Source organism: Dromaius novaehollandiae, chromosome 3, assembly GCF_036370855.1.
Source record: "Dromaius novaehollandiae isolate bDroNov1 chromosome 3, bDroNov1.hap1, whole genome shotgun sequence".
NCBI lineage: Eukaryota > Metazoa > Chordata > Aves > Casuariiformes > Dromaiidae > Dromaius > Dromaius novaehollandiae.
This window is the reverse complement of record NC_088100.1, coordinates 86,471,242-86,490,915: the sequence shown is the minus strand read 5'-3', so window position 1 is coordinate 86,490,915 and position 19,674 is coordinate 86,471,242. Positions and strand designations below refer to the sequence as shown.

At 35.4% G+C, this 19,674-nt stretch overlaps 1 protein-coding gene across 2 annotated transcripts in view; it reads right to left on the bottom strand.

The window, feature by feature from the left end:
* Positions 1 to 19,674, bottom strand: part of FMN2 (formin 2) — a 170,239-nt gene that overhangs the window by 84,532 nt on the left and 66,033 nt on the right. For both annotated transcript variants that reach the window (XM_064509355.1, XM_064509354.1), the window contains exon 7: positions 13,596 to 13,683. In XM_064509355.1, coding sequence (XP_064365425.1) covers positions 13,596 to 13,683 — 88 coding nt within the window. The remainder of the gene's footprint in view (positions 1 to 13,595; positions 13,684 to 19,674) is intronic.

The following is a 19,674-nucleotide window of genomic DNA, read 5'->3' as shown; positions in this document are numbered from 1 at the left end:
ATGCACATATGCTTTAATGCTTTACCATTCCTATTTCGATGACATTACATCAGCGAGATCCACGGACTAATTGTGGTACTAGCATACTAGTACACTAGATCGTGTAACTGTGATGGTCAAAGGATGTACACAAGTCAAACTTTGCAGATCAGTGTAGTACCTCTTATTGGGTATAGCTGGATAAAGTTAGCAAGTTTTGGATGACAAGCAAGTCTTCAGGCCTCAAACTAATTCAGACTTTTAATGATGTATTTTCTTTTGGAATTTGAATTTGCTGACTTTTGGGTTGATTTCATCTTATCTATTTGCATTAGAGTAGCTCAAAGTAAACAAAGCAAGGCCTTACTCTAAGAAGTTCAGTCCATAAACAGAGAAATGAGCTGCTGCTTTCATGATCCAGAGAGCTTATTCTAAATTAATCAAGACAGACAAAATGCAGGAGGAGGAAGAGACTTACTCAGAATCACCTAGTAGGTCAAAGGCAAATTTGAAACGTAGCTTTACTGTAACCCAAAGTCAAGAATAAATTTAGATTTACATTACCCCAACTCCTAGAAGAATTCTCTCTTGCTTATTCTAACGTTATAATCGTTAGAAGCACACTTTTTTCATATGGGATGTCTGAGCTACGTTGCCTTACTTTGTGATCCTGAGTATCTCTGAAGAGTCCCCATCTTTTCATGTTCCTCATATATTCCAGTCTTCCATCATTCTTATAATCCAACATTGAAGCACTTGCCTTTTTACTATTTTTTTTTTTTTTGAGGTGAAGTGACCAGAATTCATCCCCCATAATAGAGGCAAGGGTATGCCCCTGTTTTATAGTTATACAGCATTCTACGTATTCATTTGATAAAGTTAGCAGGGTCGATAACAAAAGGATTTTCCCAAGATATGTATTTGCATTCTCTACTCTAAGCATTTAACTTATGAGCTCAGCTTCCAAGCTCTGAATTTACCCACATTTAGTATATAATTAATAGAGAGCACTCCAGGTGCGTCCAGATGGCAATTAAGAATACTTGCATAAAATAATTTAAGTGTCAACACTAAATGAATTGAAAACTGCTTAACTCATGGATCTGAAAATTTAATGGCTCATGAAACTTTACCAGAAAGAAAAGGATCCCAAGTTTCCATACGAATCTGCTCTCAGCTTACTGCAACTAAATATCCTTACCAATACTGAAAAGATATTAAAAATGTTTATTAATCCTTTCTGAAGTCCACATAGTGATGTCAATGGGAGAGCTACTCTTTCCTCAGCAGACTCAAACTCACCCAAAGAACTGTCTTGATTACACTCTTAAAAATCATGATCAATCACTAATCTAACATGCTGTCTGTCACGGAGAGTCTAGAAATCAGAACAATCCTTGAACTAGAGGTATAGCTAGTGGAATATCACAGAAATCAACAAAAAAAAAAGATCAGAATAACCTGAGGTCTCAAGAATTTGCCTTACTGCTAAATTGTTTAATCTGTTTAACTTAGACACAGCGGAAAGTTGAGAGGCAACCTAATTACAGTTTATGAGTACCCACATGAGATGATATTTGAAAGTAGATGGCTCTGTAATTTAGCAGATCAAAATCAGAAAAGAATGTCTGTAAATTAACCTTAAAAATTCACTATGTAAAAAAATTTTAAGTGTTAGAAGTGAGAGAAATTAACCTTCAGAACAACATTTCAAGGGATACATTGACTTTTCCATCACTTAAAGTATTTTAATGGAATCCTAGACTCACCAAAGTCAATGGCAAAACTCTCAGGGACTTCAAAGAAAGCAAAAGGTTGAAGGGTCAGAATTTCAGCTGGAACTCAAGATCATTTATATTACTAAAATGCTTGTATTTATACAGACTAATGGCTTGAGCCAGAAATTAGTGGGCAACATTATGTGACTTGCCTTATTCAGTAGCCAGACTAAATGAATGTTCTTTCTAACTCCAAAAATCTAGAGCTGAGCTATGCTTGACATTTTGATACTTTTGTTAGTCTCTTAGAAGATCTCTACTGTCTTCTCTAACACCAACAAGCCTAAACCATTTTACATAATCTGTACAGAACATTGCTATCCTTTAACAATTTACCGTATAATTTACTGAAAGTTCTTTTCAGCTTTGCAGACATCCAAAGTCATTTACACGCAGAAGTAAGCTTTCCTTGCTTATGGTTCAAGCTAGCCAGATGTATATGATGATATTAGGATATTATTAGTATTAAGACGTATATGATGATATTAGGATATTATTAGTATTATACTAAAAACTAATAATGTACTAATAATTATACTGATAATTAGTAATTCTTTTAGATGCACATATGCTTTAATGCTTTTCCATCCCTATTTCAATGACATTACATCACAGTTACACAGACTAAACGTGGTACTAGCATACTAGTACACTAGATGGTGTAACTGTGATGGTCAAAGGATAGAATTACTAATATATTAATAGTTATACTACTAATTATACTAATAATTAGTAATATACTAATAGTACTATATTAGTAGAGGTAGTTAGAAAATACTACATGGAAGCTTATAATGATTCAGGGAACAGTTAGAGCAAGACACCATTTACCTATATATGGCTGTATTGGCAATCCTTGCAATCACAAGTCCAAATATAAATATTCTTGCTCAAGAATTATAACACAAAACATTTGAGAGGGTTTTTTTTAAAAAAAAAAAAAAAAAAAGAAAGAAAAAACAACACGAAAGCAAACTTTCATTTCCCTCTGTCAGACGGTAGTATCTTACTAAAATTAAGTTATATACTCTCAATTTCTTCTCCAAATCTAACCAAAATTTTACTCCTGGCACAGCAGAGAGCAGTTTAGATGTAGCCTGGTATTCTACATGTCTGTGCAGTCTGAAGTCTGGGTAAACCCTGCAGACTTCATCACATTAACACACATTAAGCCTTTCACCAAATATTCTGAAGTTACAGCATTAAAGAGCTGCAGATGCTAACAAAATGATGTAATGATCTTGTGATATTTAGTGCATGTTCTAAGTATGGTGGGATTATGGAAATAATGCAATAAGATTTTTGGCTTGGTAAATGACAGATGACAAAGCTTTACTAATTCAAATCACAATACTGTGATACCTGAGGGCAGAAGAATACATATTTATGGTTAAAGGCCCATTGCTTTTTACGCTCCAAAATGTTTCTAAAAAAGCTGGTATTAATAGCTCAGGGAAATAAGGACTGGGACTGAAACAAAACCAAAAGCCTAGATACATGGATAACCGAAATATATTCATATATTCATTCTTAAAATAATAATAAAAAAGTGATTTGGACTCACCCATGTGTCCTTGCTTCAGTGGCATGACTGGATTTGGCCTACTGTGAACTTTGAGAGTGAGATTACAGAAGGCCCTCAATATTGATTCAGTTATATTAAGTTTCTAGATAGCTGAAGCAATTTCAGCTTCACTAAAATCAGAAAACACATTACACTTAAATAGAATCGAACATACATTGCATGGGGAGGTCTCCTATGGAATCACAGAACAAGGCAAATGACCTCGTCATGTCCATGGATCGTGACAGAACAGGAGAAAGGAGAGGATCAAAATAAGAGAAGGAGAAATTCAGATACATCATAAAGTGACAGATACAGAAACAGTGATACTGTGGCTCTGGCATGAGAAAAAGCTTGCTTTCAAACTGAACTGAACTGATCATTTTTACAGTAGGAAAAGATTTTCTTCCTTGCTGCAAATTAAGCCCATGGCTTCTTACTCTGTCTACCATGGATACAGCAAACAAATCGCTCCCCAATCCTTGCAGCATCCTTCCCCTTCCTTACATCTGCAACTTTTTAAAAGAGTATATTCACCAGGTGAGAAGTACGCACAGAAGCGGCACCTCAGTCAAATCTGGAAAGCAACAAGAAGCCACGAGACGGCGAAGGCCCTGACACAGGCGCCGCGGGGCTCTGAGGAGCTGCCGCTGCCACCGCAGCCCCGGCAGCCCGGCAAGAGCAGCCGGGCCGGGCAGCAGCAGCCAGCTGCGGGGACTCGGCTCGGCCGGGGGCAGCGCAGTGCGCGGCTGCCCCCTGCTGCGGGGACTGCAGAGCCGGGAGCTCGGGACTTGGAGTTAAGAAGGCCTTAACATGGGGGGACCCTCCTCAATTAAAGCCTGGGGGAACAGTGGACAGTGGGGCACGCCGTCTGGCAGCGGCACGGATAAAAATTCTGCAGCAGGGAGAAGGGAAAACCAGGGATAAAACAAAGAGGATGAGGGAGGAAAAAAAGTCCCAAATAACTTGCTTCTTTCTTGAGCTCTGCTTAAGTTAAGACTGTGTATGTGATATGTCTCTTTAGTGTTGCCAGACTCTTAATATTTGCGGTGGGTAAATTTATAGTAACCAATTGCTTTAATGGCCATTCCAAATGTGGTAGAAAGAAGACAATTAGTGTCACGCTAATACATGGTGCCATAATTCGTTACTGCAGAAGAGTGGCAACAGGTATTGAAGAAAGTATGAGTCAGTTAAGATAAAAACAATAAACTGCAACAGCTCTTTCACAATCCCTATTGAGGGAGTTTATGCTGAAACAAAAAAAAACAGTTAGTACCCTATTACAGATCATTCAACGTGTTGATAATGACAATGAAGACATAAGATAATACACAACATTAAAATCATAACAACCCACGGTTTTAACCTGTTAAATATCTTTTTGAGATAATACGCAGATTCTAAGACTTAGGATATTGTAAGCACTACTCCTCAAAGCACCTAGGCAGAAACATCAAAAGAGAAGCAACCCTTGATCTACTTCCAAATAGTGCACAAGTCATTTGAAGAGACCATAACGGTCTTAAATGCAATCTCTATTGGAAAGAGAAAAGATTTTAAAAAACACCACCATAAAATTTAACTTCACAAGGAGGAATTACATAAAAATGAGAAGCCAGTCAAAAGAATAAAAAGCTTGCAGGTGGCAAGGAAGCTTACAGACACCGTACCAGAGGTTCAGAGAAAAAATTCTATCAAGAAAGAATTTCAAAAGCACATGGTCTTTTCCTGATCTTTCCACATAGCCAATGTCTCTATGCCTCAAAACCGCATAAATGGTTAAAAAAAGAGCATAGGAGACTCCTGTGAGTAAAAAGATATTCTTCAAAAAGTGGAAATCACAGCCAAAGAAAATAGAAAAGGGAAAAAAAAACCCTCTTGTAAGTTCAGTGTAAAGCCTTTATTGGACAAGACAAGAAAGGACTAAAAACAACTTGCCAAAAACCTAAAGCTAATAACAAAATCATTTTCAAGCACAGCAGATGTAGGAAGCCTGACAGGAAACAGTTGGGCACACAGATAATCTAGCTGTAAATGTAGCACAAAAGAAAGAGAATCAGAAAAATTAAACAAATTATTTGCCTTAGGATTCACTACTACAGAAAAGGTCAAAGAGGTTCTCATACCAGATCTATACTTCTCCAGTGATATGTTTTAGGCACCATCTCAAATTGAACAAGCTTTACAACACACAAATGCAACTTTTAAGAGGATTTTAGAGATGATGCTGGAAATTACACACCAGTCAGTCCGACTTCTGTGCATTATATGGAAGAACATCTTTTTAAAAAATACAGAAAAATGTGATGTCATAGAAGAGAGAGATAGAATATCATTTTGTAGTTGATACTCCTGTGCAACAAATTGACTAGAACTCCTCCAGTGGAGTCAACAAAGGCATGGATAAGAGTGATGCTGGGTTTACAAAACGAAATAAGGAAAAAATGGAGAATGAAACAGAAGATATCATGATATCATGGCATAGGCACATGGTGTACAAAAATCTTGAAAATGCAGCTCTAGTCACTTCATTTGAAACAAGCAGCAAGACGACTATGGACAGTAGATTGGTGATGAGGACAATCAAAAAAATAGACTGTATATGAAAATCATTTCAAACAAACTTTTCATTTTGTAAAGAACACTACTGCAAAAAGATAAAATAGAGATCTATAAAATTATGTAAGGAGTGGGCAGTGCCACTCACCCTCTTTTTATACTTCTTTCTTGCTATCCACACAGGAGATCAGGTACTAAGCTAGATGGATCTTCATTTGACCAAGTATAGCATATAGTTTTAATAGGATCCCTTAACTGAGGAATAAGAAAAAAGGGTAAAAATAAAGTGTAATAATATACTGAATGTGAAAAAACTATGGATTTGCCTTCCAAATTTTACTGAATTTTCATTTTGATTACTTTGGATTTACATTAGACTTGAACTGCTATACACACATAAAGGCATTCATTTTCTTGTATATCTAAAAGAGTGTGTGCAAATGCATTTAAATCTAACAAATACATGAACAAATCACAAAATGAATTGTGGCAAGCATCTTTTGCTTCAAAACCTTTCAACTTGATAAAAACGGAAGATGTGTGACTGCAGCCATTTGAAGGTCTTTAATTAATTAATAAGTTGTTCTTAATTTTTGTAATGCTAAAATCTCTGCAGTTCAGCAATACTGTTAAGTATGGCCACTGAAACATATTCTTGTTGCAGAAAGGAGACCAGGTGCTCTTAAACGCCTTCCTTCCCCCCCAATTTCTCCATGTTACTAATGCTTACAGCAAGCTTTTTGTTATTGCTTTCATACTTAGGATTTCCTAATCATCCATTTTATCAGTAACTACACAGTACAAAAATAAGAAATAATAGCACTGAAGTTTTCTTTTGAGAGAGCAGAACTTTCCTAAAACTTTTCTCTCAAAGTTTCAAAGCTAATCAGGCTTCCAAGAAAAAAAAAAAAAGATCAACTGAAACAACAGACAAACAATGCAGTTACAGCTCTTACATTTCTTACAAAACTTCTCTATTAAATTACATTCATATGTTCTTTACAACAACAAAAATCTTTAATTACCCAAACTATCCAATGTGGCAGCAATTAGTCACTGCTGATTCAAATATTGTGAAAAAACTCAATATAATTTTCCTCACTCAAAAATCCCTACTTTCTTTAAAATGTATTTTGCATTATACCAAATTAATTTTTATCTCTATAAAAGTTATTTTTTTAATTGTAAATTTCAAAAGTCAAGTAAAACATACAGTTCTCTTTTTGGTGAAAGTGAAGGACAGAAATATTGACATCTTGAAGTGTCCCATGAATGCTTAAAAGAAACAATACCAGAGGTTAGATTTTCCCTTAACAGTTGCTGCTACTACTTTATTGGCCTCTGGTCACTGTGAACTAACATTCAGAAAATGCCCTGAAAAAGAAAAGATAGAAAGTGGACTTGAGGTGTACTTTTAGCACTCAGAATTGGCTTCATCCACAGCTCAGGAGTTTTTATCGCCTTTGTGACAAGTCCATCCCTCCCTGTCACCAGGGGCATTAGCTGTCCTTCCTCCCTCCCTGCTCCTCATACCAGTGGCTGGATGAAGGCTCTGGAATTGCTTCCGCTACTTGGCACAGAACGCAGCAGGGCATAGTAACAGCATTAAGGCAATAGAAACATTTATGGCAACACACACAACCAATGTCAGCGTGTTACACACTAACTCCCGTACTTGTTTTGCAAAAGTCATTTTACACATGCCACTTCTTCCCTTATCAATAATTTCACAATAGGTGCCTATAAAATAATTATAATCAAATAAAAGGTGATGTCAGCAATCTAATAGCAGGCCTAATATAATAAAGACAGTAGCAGAAAGCTGGGCAAAACTAGAGGAAGTGGAGCAAGGATTATGATGTGAAGATCTGGGCAAGTGCTCATGCACGGTGTGGAGGAAAACACCAAACAACAAATCTTTGCTTGGTGGCATCTCGGAAGAATCTAGACATATATTGAAAAAGCTATCAAAGGGGAGACCAAAGCCATAATCTTACAGGTCTTTAGGTGCCTATATAATACACTATTTGATAAAGAAAAAGGATGTTTAAAATCTTCAAAATTATCAATTAATAAATCAGAATGGCAAGAGTTTCAAACTTTCTGATTAACCTGCACTGATTATAATTTCACAGATCATTCTTTTAATAGAGAAATACAGACTTGCCACCTGATATAAAAAAGAAAAAAGTTCTAGATATCTACTTCCATCCAGGATTTTTTATTCTATTTATAATTTAGAGAGAAGAGAATTGTGGTCAGCTAGTTTGTCTTCCAGTATGACAATGCCCAAAGAACTTGATTCACTCACTCCTTGTTTCGTTCTCATGACTTGTTTAAAGAATAACATACATTTTAGAAGATATTCATTCTTGACTTAAATATTTAAATATTATGAATTTCAAATGATTATGCTTATACACACAAATTGTTACTAGGAAAAATCACGATCAGACGACAAACCTTCTTTAGGATGAACTAAGCATGAGCCTTTTCAATCTCGCCATAAAAGTGCTTTTTTCCAGATCTTGAATCATTCTTTCCTGAAAGCTTTCCAATTCCAGTATGTCTTACACCTGTGACCATCAAGACTACATGATGCTTCAATGACAGTGAAAAATTCCTGCACAGAACATTTAAATAATACAGCATAAAGGAGACTTTTTTCCTCCTCCTCCAATAGAAAAATCATTCAGCCAACCTTTGACAAAGTCGCTTCTAGCCCATCATTTCTAAGTTTCAGTACGAGCAGTCAAGTAAGGAAATGAAACATATTTTTCCATGTTTCTCAGTCACTAATAACCATATATGAAAGAATAAATATTTATTTTACCCACTTGTAGTAAAAGCATTTTCACTTCCTACACACCAGTCTTTCCTATTTAGGATGCAGCACATTTCTGTTGTGCAAAGTTGTACTTCTGTTAGGAGAGCGAGGTCTGCAACAAATACTATTTTCAGTCCAATAATCTCAAATCCAGATAAAAAGGTTGGGCTTTACCAGCTGTTAGATGAACCCGCTTGCCTCTCCATAACTACTTTTCCTATTAATGTTCTTTGCTATAATATTTTTCCTTACTATCACTGACCAACAGGGGTCAAGGACTTTAATAAAAATCACCTTTGTCTTTCCCTCGCCCTGCCCAATTATCAGGTTGGGACAGGTAGTGCTATCAAATTCTGTACAATTCAGTGCCTCACAAAGGGGAAAAATGACTATTATTAGATTAGGATGTGAAAAAGGGAGTTTAAAAGTCATCAGAGGCAGAAATCTCCAAACTAGTCCCAACAGCCACAAGATGCTATGCAAAGCCTTAGAGAAATATGCACTTGGATAGTTACAGTATTACAGCCATGCCAGTGATAAGAAAGGGCCTGAAATGATAAACCCTGTTAAGAGAAACTTACTGAAAAGATTACAGACAAGCTCAAAAGATAGAGAATTACAAAAGTGTTTTTATGCCAGACTTCTACTCTTAACATTTACAAGAGACATGCTCAGAATAAGACAATTTTGGTGAACAAAAGATTCATTTCTGTTCTGGAAATACTGTATATAAACCTATGTTGTATGACATTTATCTGCATGAAATATTAAATTTATTTTTCTTCTGGCTGCCATCTTCTGAGCTTTTTTGCCCCCATTCTTCCTCCTCACACAGAAGAAGGTTTTTTTTGCTTCGGTTACTGCACTTGTTAATATCCACAAAAGTTTAAAAAACAAAGAGGATACACTGTATCTTTATAACATCAGTTAATGCCTTCCATCCATCTAGTAGCTAGAAACTGAAAGTGGACAAATTTAGAGCAGTAAGGTGGCAGATGCATTTTTTATTTATTTCTTCATCAGCGAGGAACCAGCTAACCACTGAAACATTTATTCAAGTTAGTCACTGGAAAACATTATTTATTTAAATAAACAAAATTCAGGGTTTTTTTTCCCCCTCCTTTTAAATTGTCTAAGAGACATACTTGAGCTTACTAAAGAGCTGATTCAGGAAGCCCTATGATCTGGCTATTTTGGAGATCGGACTTAATGATCCTAACTCCCCTGACTTAATAATTTGTGTATTGCCATTGTCCCCAAGTGACTGGGGAAGGAAGCAAACACTGTACTCTGCCACATAGCTACAATTTCAAACAACTATTACATTTCATGTAATGAAAGACAACTTTCTTAGAAGGAGATATTTATGACACATGCAGGCTCATACTTAATGTGGAATTATATATTAATATACAAGGTGTTCATCATTGATTACTAAATGCTGCTAACAGGAATCTTGATGAATCTCCAATTTAGACACAAGCTGCATCTGTGAAGTTTTGTAAAAAAACAAAAGAACAAAGAAAAAAAAACAAAACAAAACCCCCCAAAGATAAGCTAATATTAAAATCAAGGTCTTCTGTCTTGACAGACAATCTAAGCTATAAAGGAAAAAAAAGTGAGGGGTGTTTGGTCTTTCGCAAGCTTTGGCTGTATCATGCAGCCAGATGCAGCTATATTGCCACTGGAAATATAATACTGGATAGGATGAATGAAAGATATTAGTGGCATAGTGAAAATGAAAAAGCAAGCAAAACACCTGGATAAATCATTTCATGTAGCTGATAAATGACTACAAGGAATAGGCATCAGTAAGAGCTTGTGTGAAACCAGAGAAACCCTGAGAAGAGGACTTGTATTTTTGTACTGAAGCAACTAATAACATAGCAAAAAGGCACTGGGATTAAAGAGAACAACATTTCTTAAAATTCTAGCCTAGACTGGATAAAATAGTTGAAAGTTCTATTAGCAATTAGAATCTACTAAAGCCCCCCGTAACAACCCCCCCGCCCCCAACCTAGCCTACTTTAAAGCACTACTAGAAAGATCTACTAGGGTTCAGTAAAAATATGTTCTGCTTATTAAAACTGCTCCTTCCACCCTGTCAAAATATTTAAACAGTAATCAGGATATGGGAGTTGGTCTTACCAAATCCATTTCAAAGTAAGGAGCAGAAAAACACAACTCTATCAAAAGATACTTAACAGTGCTATCATCAACAAGAGCAAACAAAAAGATGAATTTAGCATATATTTGTACACTCGGGAGTTTTCCATGAAATGCCATCCAATCATACATGCACATAAAAACAGCTGATTTTAAGTGTTTAAGTCAACAAAATATCATAAATGATCCAATTCTTTGAGATTCCAAAACAATTTTTCAAAGATTATTTTTTGTAGACAATATTTCACCAGTGTTTTGTATCTTAGAAGAAAAAAAAACTTGCAACAAATTAAATACAACATTTATCCAGGTTTCAAGTTATTTTAAGCACTTCAGTTAAATACAATAGTGATTAAATCTTGCAATCCTAATTTTATTAAGTGAATTCATACCCAGCACAATTGTTTTCCCTTCTGTTCCTGTAACATTTTGAAATTTGTCTAATCCATTAGAAAAATAAAACACAATAGCATGTGAATGAAGAAGTGGACCCAATACAGCACTACACTGAAAGTTTCTCTCTCTGGGTGCTTCCCTAAGGCCAGTCAAAAAAACAATCTACAATTCTTCTGCAATTTACATTACCACTGCATTCCGCGGATATGCCTTTTATGTACTACAGGGAATATTTACAAGAATGCCTATAAAAGAAGTGGCCTAATACCACAAATTGACAGAGTAGGAAAAGAAAAGTTTGACTGCCTTTTAAGTTCATTAAAAGGCATCACTTGTATTGTACTGCATGAGATCTGGGTAAATGTTCATTCCATTGTACATGGAACAGCAAAAACTCAAGAGCAGCACTGAAAGAGAGAGAGGACAGAGAACCCTGAGCACATTTTTTCTGTTTACTGTCACACCTCCTAAATCTTAATGTATAAAAATGCAAACATAATAAGTGTATTTTGCATATCCAGCTGCTTTATTTTAATATAATTTCAATTTTCTGATAGCACTTTCTCATTAGGGTATACAGTACCCTACTGCAGCAGATAAACTAGTAAGCTATCAAACTCAACAAAAATATATGAAATCTTTATTTGTTTAACATGCAAGTAAAAATAGTGCATACATAAAAGGTGAAGCTAAATTCTTGGGCTTGTTATTTTATAATTTCTTCCACAGGCTCTATGATCACTCACACAGAGCACCCTGCATGGAGTTACTGATGTCAGAAATGTTTTTGGTGAGATCTCGCCTCCTTCCCCCTCACCAGGCAAATTTCTTTCCTATTCCTCACCTCTTTTGCTGCATGCCTATTTTACGTTCTAGAAAAGCATTTTTAACACCGGGGTCTTCCAACCATTTCCACAAGCTGTTCCATCAGATAAAAGTTTTTCATGTTTGTTGTATTAATGATTTCTGAACAATAAGGAAGTAAGAGCACTACTAAATTCTGCTTTGCAAAGACTTCTGGTTTTAAAAACGAGCTATTAAAGGAGGAATACACAAAATCTGTACATAGCTCTTACACATGATCATGTGTGCTTAATATTGTAACAGGATAAAGGTTAAGCATAATATTGTTTGACCCCTTCAACTACTGACATTCATGCCATGTTATTGTTAGCGTTGCACGTTAAGCAAGCAAATTTTCAATGAACTTGTGTTGGCTTTACCACAGACACAGATGTTAGGCGGACTCCTTTGTTCATAAGGTTCTCATTATTAACTGAAACCAAGTTGAATACTTGACTGAAGGAAAGGACCATATCATTGTTTTCAGATTTTGCTCTATGACTTAACTGAACTACATCTGCCAGCTTTGGAAATACCAAGTACTTCTTGGCGCCAGTACTGGCGCCTTGCTCTATGACTACCATCTTAAGTGCTTCAGATTGAGGAAGTCTAACCATCAAAACATTTTAATAAAAACTTAAAATTGTGATTAAAGAGTTACTCACTAGCTGATAGAGTGCACTGATTTTTTTTCTATTCACGAATAATTCCACAAAAATAAGCAAATCATAGTAAACTGAATGCACGGCTGTAAATACCTAGCCTAGAAATTTCGCAAGATGTTTTTGTGATTTATGAAGTCTGTGTTTTACTTAAAATCACATTTATTTAATAGATAGGCTCGCACTTCACAGGATAATTCAATCTGCTTCAAATCTATCCAAAGCCTTTGGGAAACCTAACAGATGCTCTGAATATAAATGCAATTCCACTTTTCACCTTTTTGCACTACTGTCTCTTAGCAAAAATGTGAAAAGTACTGCCCTCCCTCCAAAAGATCTCCCCCTATAAAAAGCAGCTGAAGACAAAAGAACTCCGCAGTTTGTGCTAAACCACATATAGGAACTACTTTATACAGCAAATCAATTAATTTTTATAATTCACATTTCTGGATATCTCCTGGTGATATCTGAATTACAATACACAATGCATCAAACTTTCTTCCTCAGAAAGACCAAAATCAAAGACTCCAGATTTCATATGACTTAGGTAACTGATGCCAAAAACTATAAATGGCAATTCTGCAAATAAACAGCCAATATTCAACTGATTCATTTTCTATACTGTAGAAGGAAATATGATACTACAAAGGGGAAGATAAACGTCAGAACAAGCTGTTTTCAGAAAAATAAAGCTTAAAAAACCCCTCGCAGTATTTGAATTTGTTTAACATATCAAATGAAAAGATGGAAATAATTAGCATTTCCAGATTCTTAACAATGCAATCTGAGCTAGAATCAACAATATTTATTTCACTTACCATGCTGAATGTCCTTCATGTCTAAATGGAGGCTAGACATTAATATTCCAACAGCTTGAGATCTTTTGTTACTTAACAACTTGACAACCTGCCAAAAGAAACCCATCTATTAATATTCACCTGCATGAAAACGTTACAAGATAATTTGCATTATCAGTAACAAATTCAAGAAACCGTACCTTGTAATCTATATCTGTGTCTAAAAATGAGTATTATTTTCAAAGTGTGCTTCTGCTGCATAAATCCATCAGAAATGCAGATAACCATGTCATCTAGCTGAACCTTAATCCTAATGGAATCATTATAAAAGTTCCCCCAGACTTCCTCCTTTGTTAGGATGTACACTTTCAACTTTACACTGATGTTACCAAGCTTACAAAACAGGCTGTCATATAAAAAAATTCCAACTGTGCCTGTCTTGGAGTTGCTTTAGCTTCCAAAACCACACAATAATTTCCATCTTTGATGTAAGCTAAAACTGTGAGAATTTGTATTTTATTTGAATGCTTGATGTACTAGGCGCCAATATGAATTTTATTTAAAAAGCAAAATGACCACGTACATATTGGTATTTTCTTTGATCACTTTTAGGCAATACAAAAGCACTCAAAGCCTTTTCATTTTAAAATAAGCAAAAAAGAAAAGAAAAGAAAAGAAAAGAAAAAAGACAAGACCCACACTCTCAAAACATCTTGCTCTAGAGGGTTAAAATTAGCCATTAAAACATACTTTTGTGCATATTTGCTTTGCAAGCACAAAAGCAACAAGTAATTCATAGACTATATTCCACAGGTCTCTAAGCTATTTGAATCCAGCTTGCCGTAAATTTTATACCACTGTAATGAGAAGCAAGTAGTGACAGGAAAGGATCCTTATCTGGAAAACAGTGTGATCCTAGATAAGTAAGTTTTCAGTGTAGGGCCACAACCATTACGTGGATAACAGGTTATATTGAATCTACTCATGTTGCTGTGTTTTACATTGTACCAAACACACTGAAGAAAACCTTTGTTATTTGTGAATCGTTTGGAGAAAAGAAAACAGATTTTAATTTTTACAGTTTTAATTTTCACATTTCAGCCAGGTAGTGTATATTTTTTTCAGGTCACATAGCTTATATCTTATCATCAAGATGCTATACCACCTACTCTCACTGGAAAAGTTAGTTTGCAGAAACATGATTAGAAAAAGTAGAATAAATTTAGCCAGAATAACTAACCTCATAGTCTAATTCACATCTTAACATCGTAAAAGTACCCACGAGACATTTTCCTTGTGGTACCGCCACCTTTGATTCATTCAAGTCTTCATTTAAGTCCACACACGTTGGTAGGTTGATGTCTGAGCAGTAGCTGAAGAGAAGTGAAAGCCTGGCCCAGAACTCTGCCACTAAGACTACTTAGAAATGGAAACCTGAGAAATTCTAAGTGCTTGCAGTATAGGTTTTGTGAGGATGTGGTTAGCTGGGCAGTCGCTTCATTTATTATACTATTTTTGTCCTCAAGCTGTCATAAATATCAGTGTGTCAGGTATTTCATCTTGCTTTCCTCACAGCTTACCAACTAGCTATAGTGAAGTAAAAACACAGCATTCTGCTGAAGAATTGAGTAAGTTGAAACTCAGAAACAAAATAGGCCGTAACTATTGTTCACAAGCTTAAAGACTTAAATTCAAGGCACAGCTACTGACGTAATCTGCCACAAATGAGCAAGAAATTCCTATGTGATTGTCTAACCCACATAATATACTATTAGGAATTTAAAAATTGAAGTCAAATGAACTGAAACCAAAATCAATTTTACAGACCAAGGATATGATAGTCAGATTTTTTGACATCAGAGGGAAAACTATCATAACTAAGAAAAATAGAATTAGGATATCCCATGCTTTCCTTCCAATATTCTATCACTTCATGTGATTTTTAAATGGAACACCTGAATCTCATGTAAGCCTGAACTCAGAGATGAAGCTGGTGACAAATAATACGACATTTTCTTGCTATGAAAAGAAGCTATTATCTATCCACTTCCTTACAACTACAAAAAGTTTACAAAATACAATAGATCCTGGTTGGCAACATATGAATTAAGTCTTTTGAACCAGTACACTCCAGTGTACATCGCTAATAAAAGCCAAACAAAAATCTTGTAGTCTATCAGAAGAAAAGTGGGTGCAAAGTTTGAAAGAGAACAGAAATTCTTTAACTGATGTTGCTACCAAAGAATATTTCCAGAAAAGACGCATCAACAGAGAAACGATGTGGTGCATTACATAATGAAAGTTCAGAAACTTCTCTTTAAAGCAGTCCACACCAACGATGTTGACAAGACTGAGTTCAGTACTGCAGATGTTGTGGAAATTGTTGACTCCAGCCCCTACCATTATTGCTTTTGCTCAAGTCCAAAACATCTCAGAAACAATAATAAAACAACTTAAGCTTGCTACTGTCATCTACAGAATAGCGTCTCTCCTTTGTAGCATTTATTTTGAACAAGAAAAATATCCCAAAGCTGACAAAAAAGTAAATTAAAAGGAATTCGGAAATGTTCCAAAAGTCATATAAGAAAATAACAATATGTACAAAGCATTGGCAAGAACTCCTCTGGAATAAGTGTATACAATTCTTGCCACTCATATTCAAGAGAAATGAATTGAAAATACAACTTTTTTTGCCGACCAATCCTTTGGCCAGGGGAAAAGAAAAATAAAAATTTCACAGGGAATAAAATAGCTTGGTTCATGGGTCTTCTACAAAAGAGCATTGCACCTACACTCAGGTGTGAATGTAACTGAGACCAAGGAAGAGACCCAACCTGGACCTTTCCAAGTGGAGCAAAACTATATTGCCCTTCTTGGAGATCCAGAGAGCAAGGGTCAGCTGGAGCCTGTCCTGAATCTACTTGGGACTGATATTTGAATCTGAATCCAGAAGAAGCTATGAAAACTTAATCTCTCCTACCTTTACTGATCTCAATACCCATATACCAGTATATTAGTTATAAAATTGTGAAATCCCTGTTTCTACCACCCGTCACCAGCATATTCAAATCTAAAGTTCACAGAGCTAACCAAGATCATGTCTGCAGATATGGGGACCAACAGAGAGGAAAAGATTTAGTAGCTTATTAAACCGCTTTGAATCCTACATTCCAAAGCAGTCCGGTCTAAAAGTTAACAGCAAAAAGAAAGATGTTGCTTTTTTCTGAAAGTGAACTGATGGAAAGGAGAATAATTATTTACTGAGAGTCATGTCTTGCACAGTAGTCTGGGAAGAAAAGCACTATCCCTGTCAAGAACAGATTGCTTCCACTGCCAAAATTATGAACAACAGAGACATTGAAAGAGCAAGACTGTCAGGTGAATAGGCTGCAGAACAGCAATAAAATGTTTTTATGTAGCAAATACCAATTTTGTCTGGCAGTATTTAAAAAGTAGATTTTATATTAACTTTTTATACTCATCTTTATGCATTCATTCTCATTTCAATAAATTGCATGAATACTATAGCTTCCTCCAATAGAATGGTTGTAACAATACAATACTAATTCAGAAAATATGACTATTACCATAAGTGCCTAAAGCAATTCCCACATTTAAAAATAAAACAATAAAATAAATCAGCTGCATAGTCTAGGCCTACAGGCTACAGACTAGTGACGCCATTTAAAGGCGAAACAACAAAAGGTTGATAGATTCAATCTCTGCAAGATCTAACAGTCTCAGACACAATACACAGCTCCTTTTTACTTTGGATTCTGGAACTCTGCTTTAAACAAATTAAAAAAAATAAATAAATAAAAAGGAAGCTAGAGATACTATCTGCAGCCTAAAGTCTAGGACAAACTTTCTAATTGTTGAGTGGTCCTCATTGTTAAGCAGTAAACAAACTGCATGCCAAATTTGTTCCTGATTGTTTAACACAAGCAAAAACAGTCAAAAAGATATTTAGTGAAAGGTAATGCAAGACACATGTTTGATGAGAACCCTGAAGCAAAAATATGAAGATTCTCTTTCCCAAAAATAATATTTAGTTAATGCATGGAATTTTGCAATGACGCTTTCTTTCTGTTTCTGATTTTCACTGCTAGCATTAAGCAAAATTATCCCATGGTTCTCACTGATAAGGAAAACTACTGTAAGTTACAAAAAGTCATAGCAGGAAACTCTGCTGTACAAATGCTATAGCTTGCAACTTTTGCAGAGAGGATGAAGAAACCCCAAGCTTCCAAACATGATCTTAAGAGACCAGATCAAGGCAATAATGCAGCAATCTTTTGGCTAGGCCTTGTGACAACAATTCTTTCCTGCTATTTCAAGTCTATTCTGAACGTGAAAAATACAAAGTATGGGACCCATCAAATCTTTTACATGTATATCCTCCCATCCCTACAGATGTAACAGAAAATACTATGTTCTCATAAAGTTATTTTTAGGTAAATGAAGAAGTGACTTTTGGCTGATAGTAGCAACTGTGATAGGGAAAACAGGGACTGTTTCAAGTAGTGAGGACATTTTGGTACAACAAGAGATGAAACATTTCTAATTAACACTTAAAGAAAAACATACATGACACCCAGTCCTAAGCGCCTAACAGCATATCCCTGGCAACTGTACATACTGATCTAACTCAACTCAACTTTTACCAGAGAATATCAATTACAAAGTATAATTTTGAACACCGTGTCACCTCCTTACCTAAACCAGCCAAACCTGAAATTCATTCTGTAAACTAACTGGTTACTTTCCCAATTGAAAATTCACGTACTATAGTGAGACACACTTAAGGTTTCAAAACTCTTTTCATCATACATTTCTAAATGCAACTTGGTGTCATGCAATGCAAATTAGCACAGCCAGCAGCCATATCTGCCAGTTTGTGGAAGCTCCAACTTTATAACTTGAGGGTCAAGATGAAACTTCATTTATCTTTCATTCTTTCCATCCATCCCCCTACTCTGCTTTTATAAAGAAAGCTTTCAACTCTATGGATAAGAAATAGTTTGTGTCCTTTTATGTTGTTTTATCACTAAAATACCATAAAGCTGTTACCATAGAAGGAGTCCTTTGTCCAGATTGTTGCCCCAGTTAATATTCCTCTGTTATGACATTAGATGAAAAATTATTCGGATTGCTTAGATTCAGATATACAGTAATAAGTAAAATGGGCATTGTGTTCCTCAACAGGAGACTGAACAATGGAGTAGAATGTTCCTCTCAGTAAAAGTAATCACAGTCTTCTAATTCCAAGGTCTGGAGTGGGGGATGAATAACAAAGTTTAAATTCCTTAGCTTTAAAATATATCACAAAAATTTTATTTTTTTTTATTTCTAAAGCTCTTCTTTTACAGTTTCGCGCATTGTTATCTACCAAAATTGTAGTTATTCCTTTTTGCCTAAAGAATGAGACTACCTAAAGTTTAGTTTCTATATTTATAGCACTTAGGTTGCTAACTGTCAAAATGTCTTTGGATTAGCAATAAGAATGTGGGTTCAAATGCTACTACTCTTAAAATAATAACCCCCCCCCCACGCTAAGATTTCCTTAAAAATTGTACATAAAAATCACAATTTTCATGCATAGCCTGCAATGCACTCAGCAGTTAATTTTTACAGGTCGTCAGCCAAACTGCTATCAACAATCTTGTCACTGCATACTCAGATCAGGTATGCAATTACACACATCTTTTGCAAACTCCTGCAAAATATATTGCATGCCCAAAAATATTTGAAAATAACATTCTTAAATAATTTTATAAAAGTTACCACATCAAGATGAGAGAATGAAATGGAAGAATGAAAAAAAGCAAGTGGAAAACCCAATCTGATATCTAGTGGGAGACATGCTACGTTCTTGAAAACGAACAAAAAAACAGAGTAAAAGCTTTAGTGTTCTCACTTTTAAAGGAAGAAGTACGGTTACAGTCAGAAGTACATCATTCACTGTATCCACTCCCTACGAATCCTTTCAATTACAGCTTCTTTTGTTTTCATTATAACAACTTTTTTGTTGTTGCTGTTTGTACAGAAGTCAGTACTAAGAGCCAAAATACAGCCATAAGGAAAAATCTGTATTGTATTC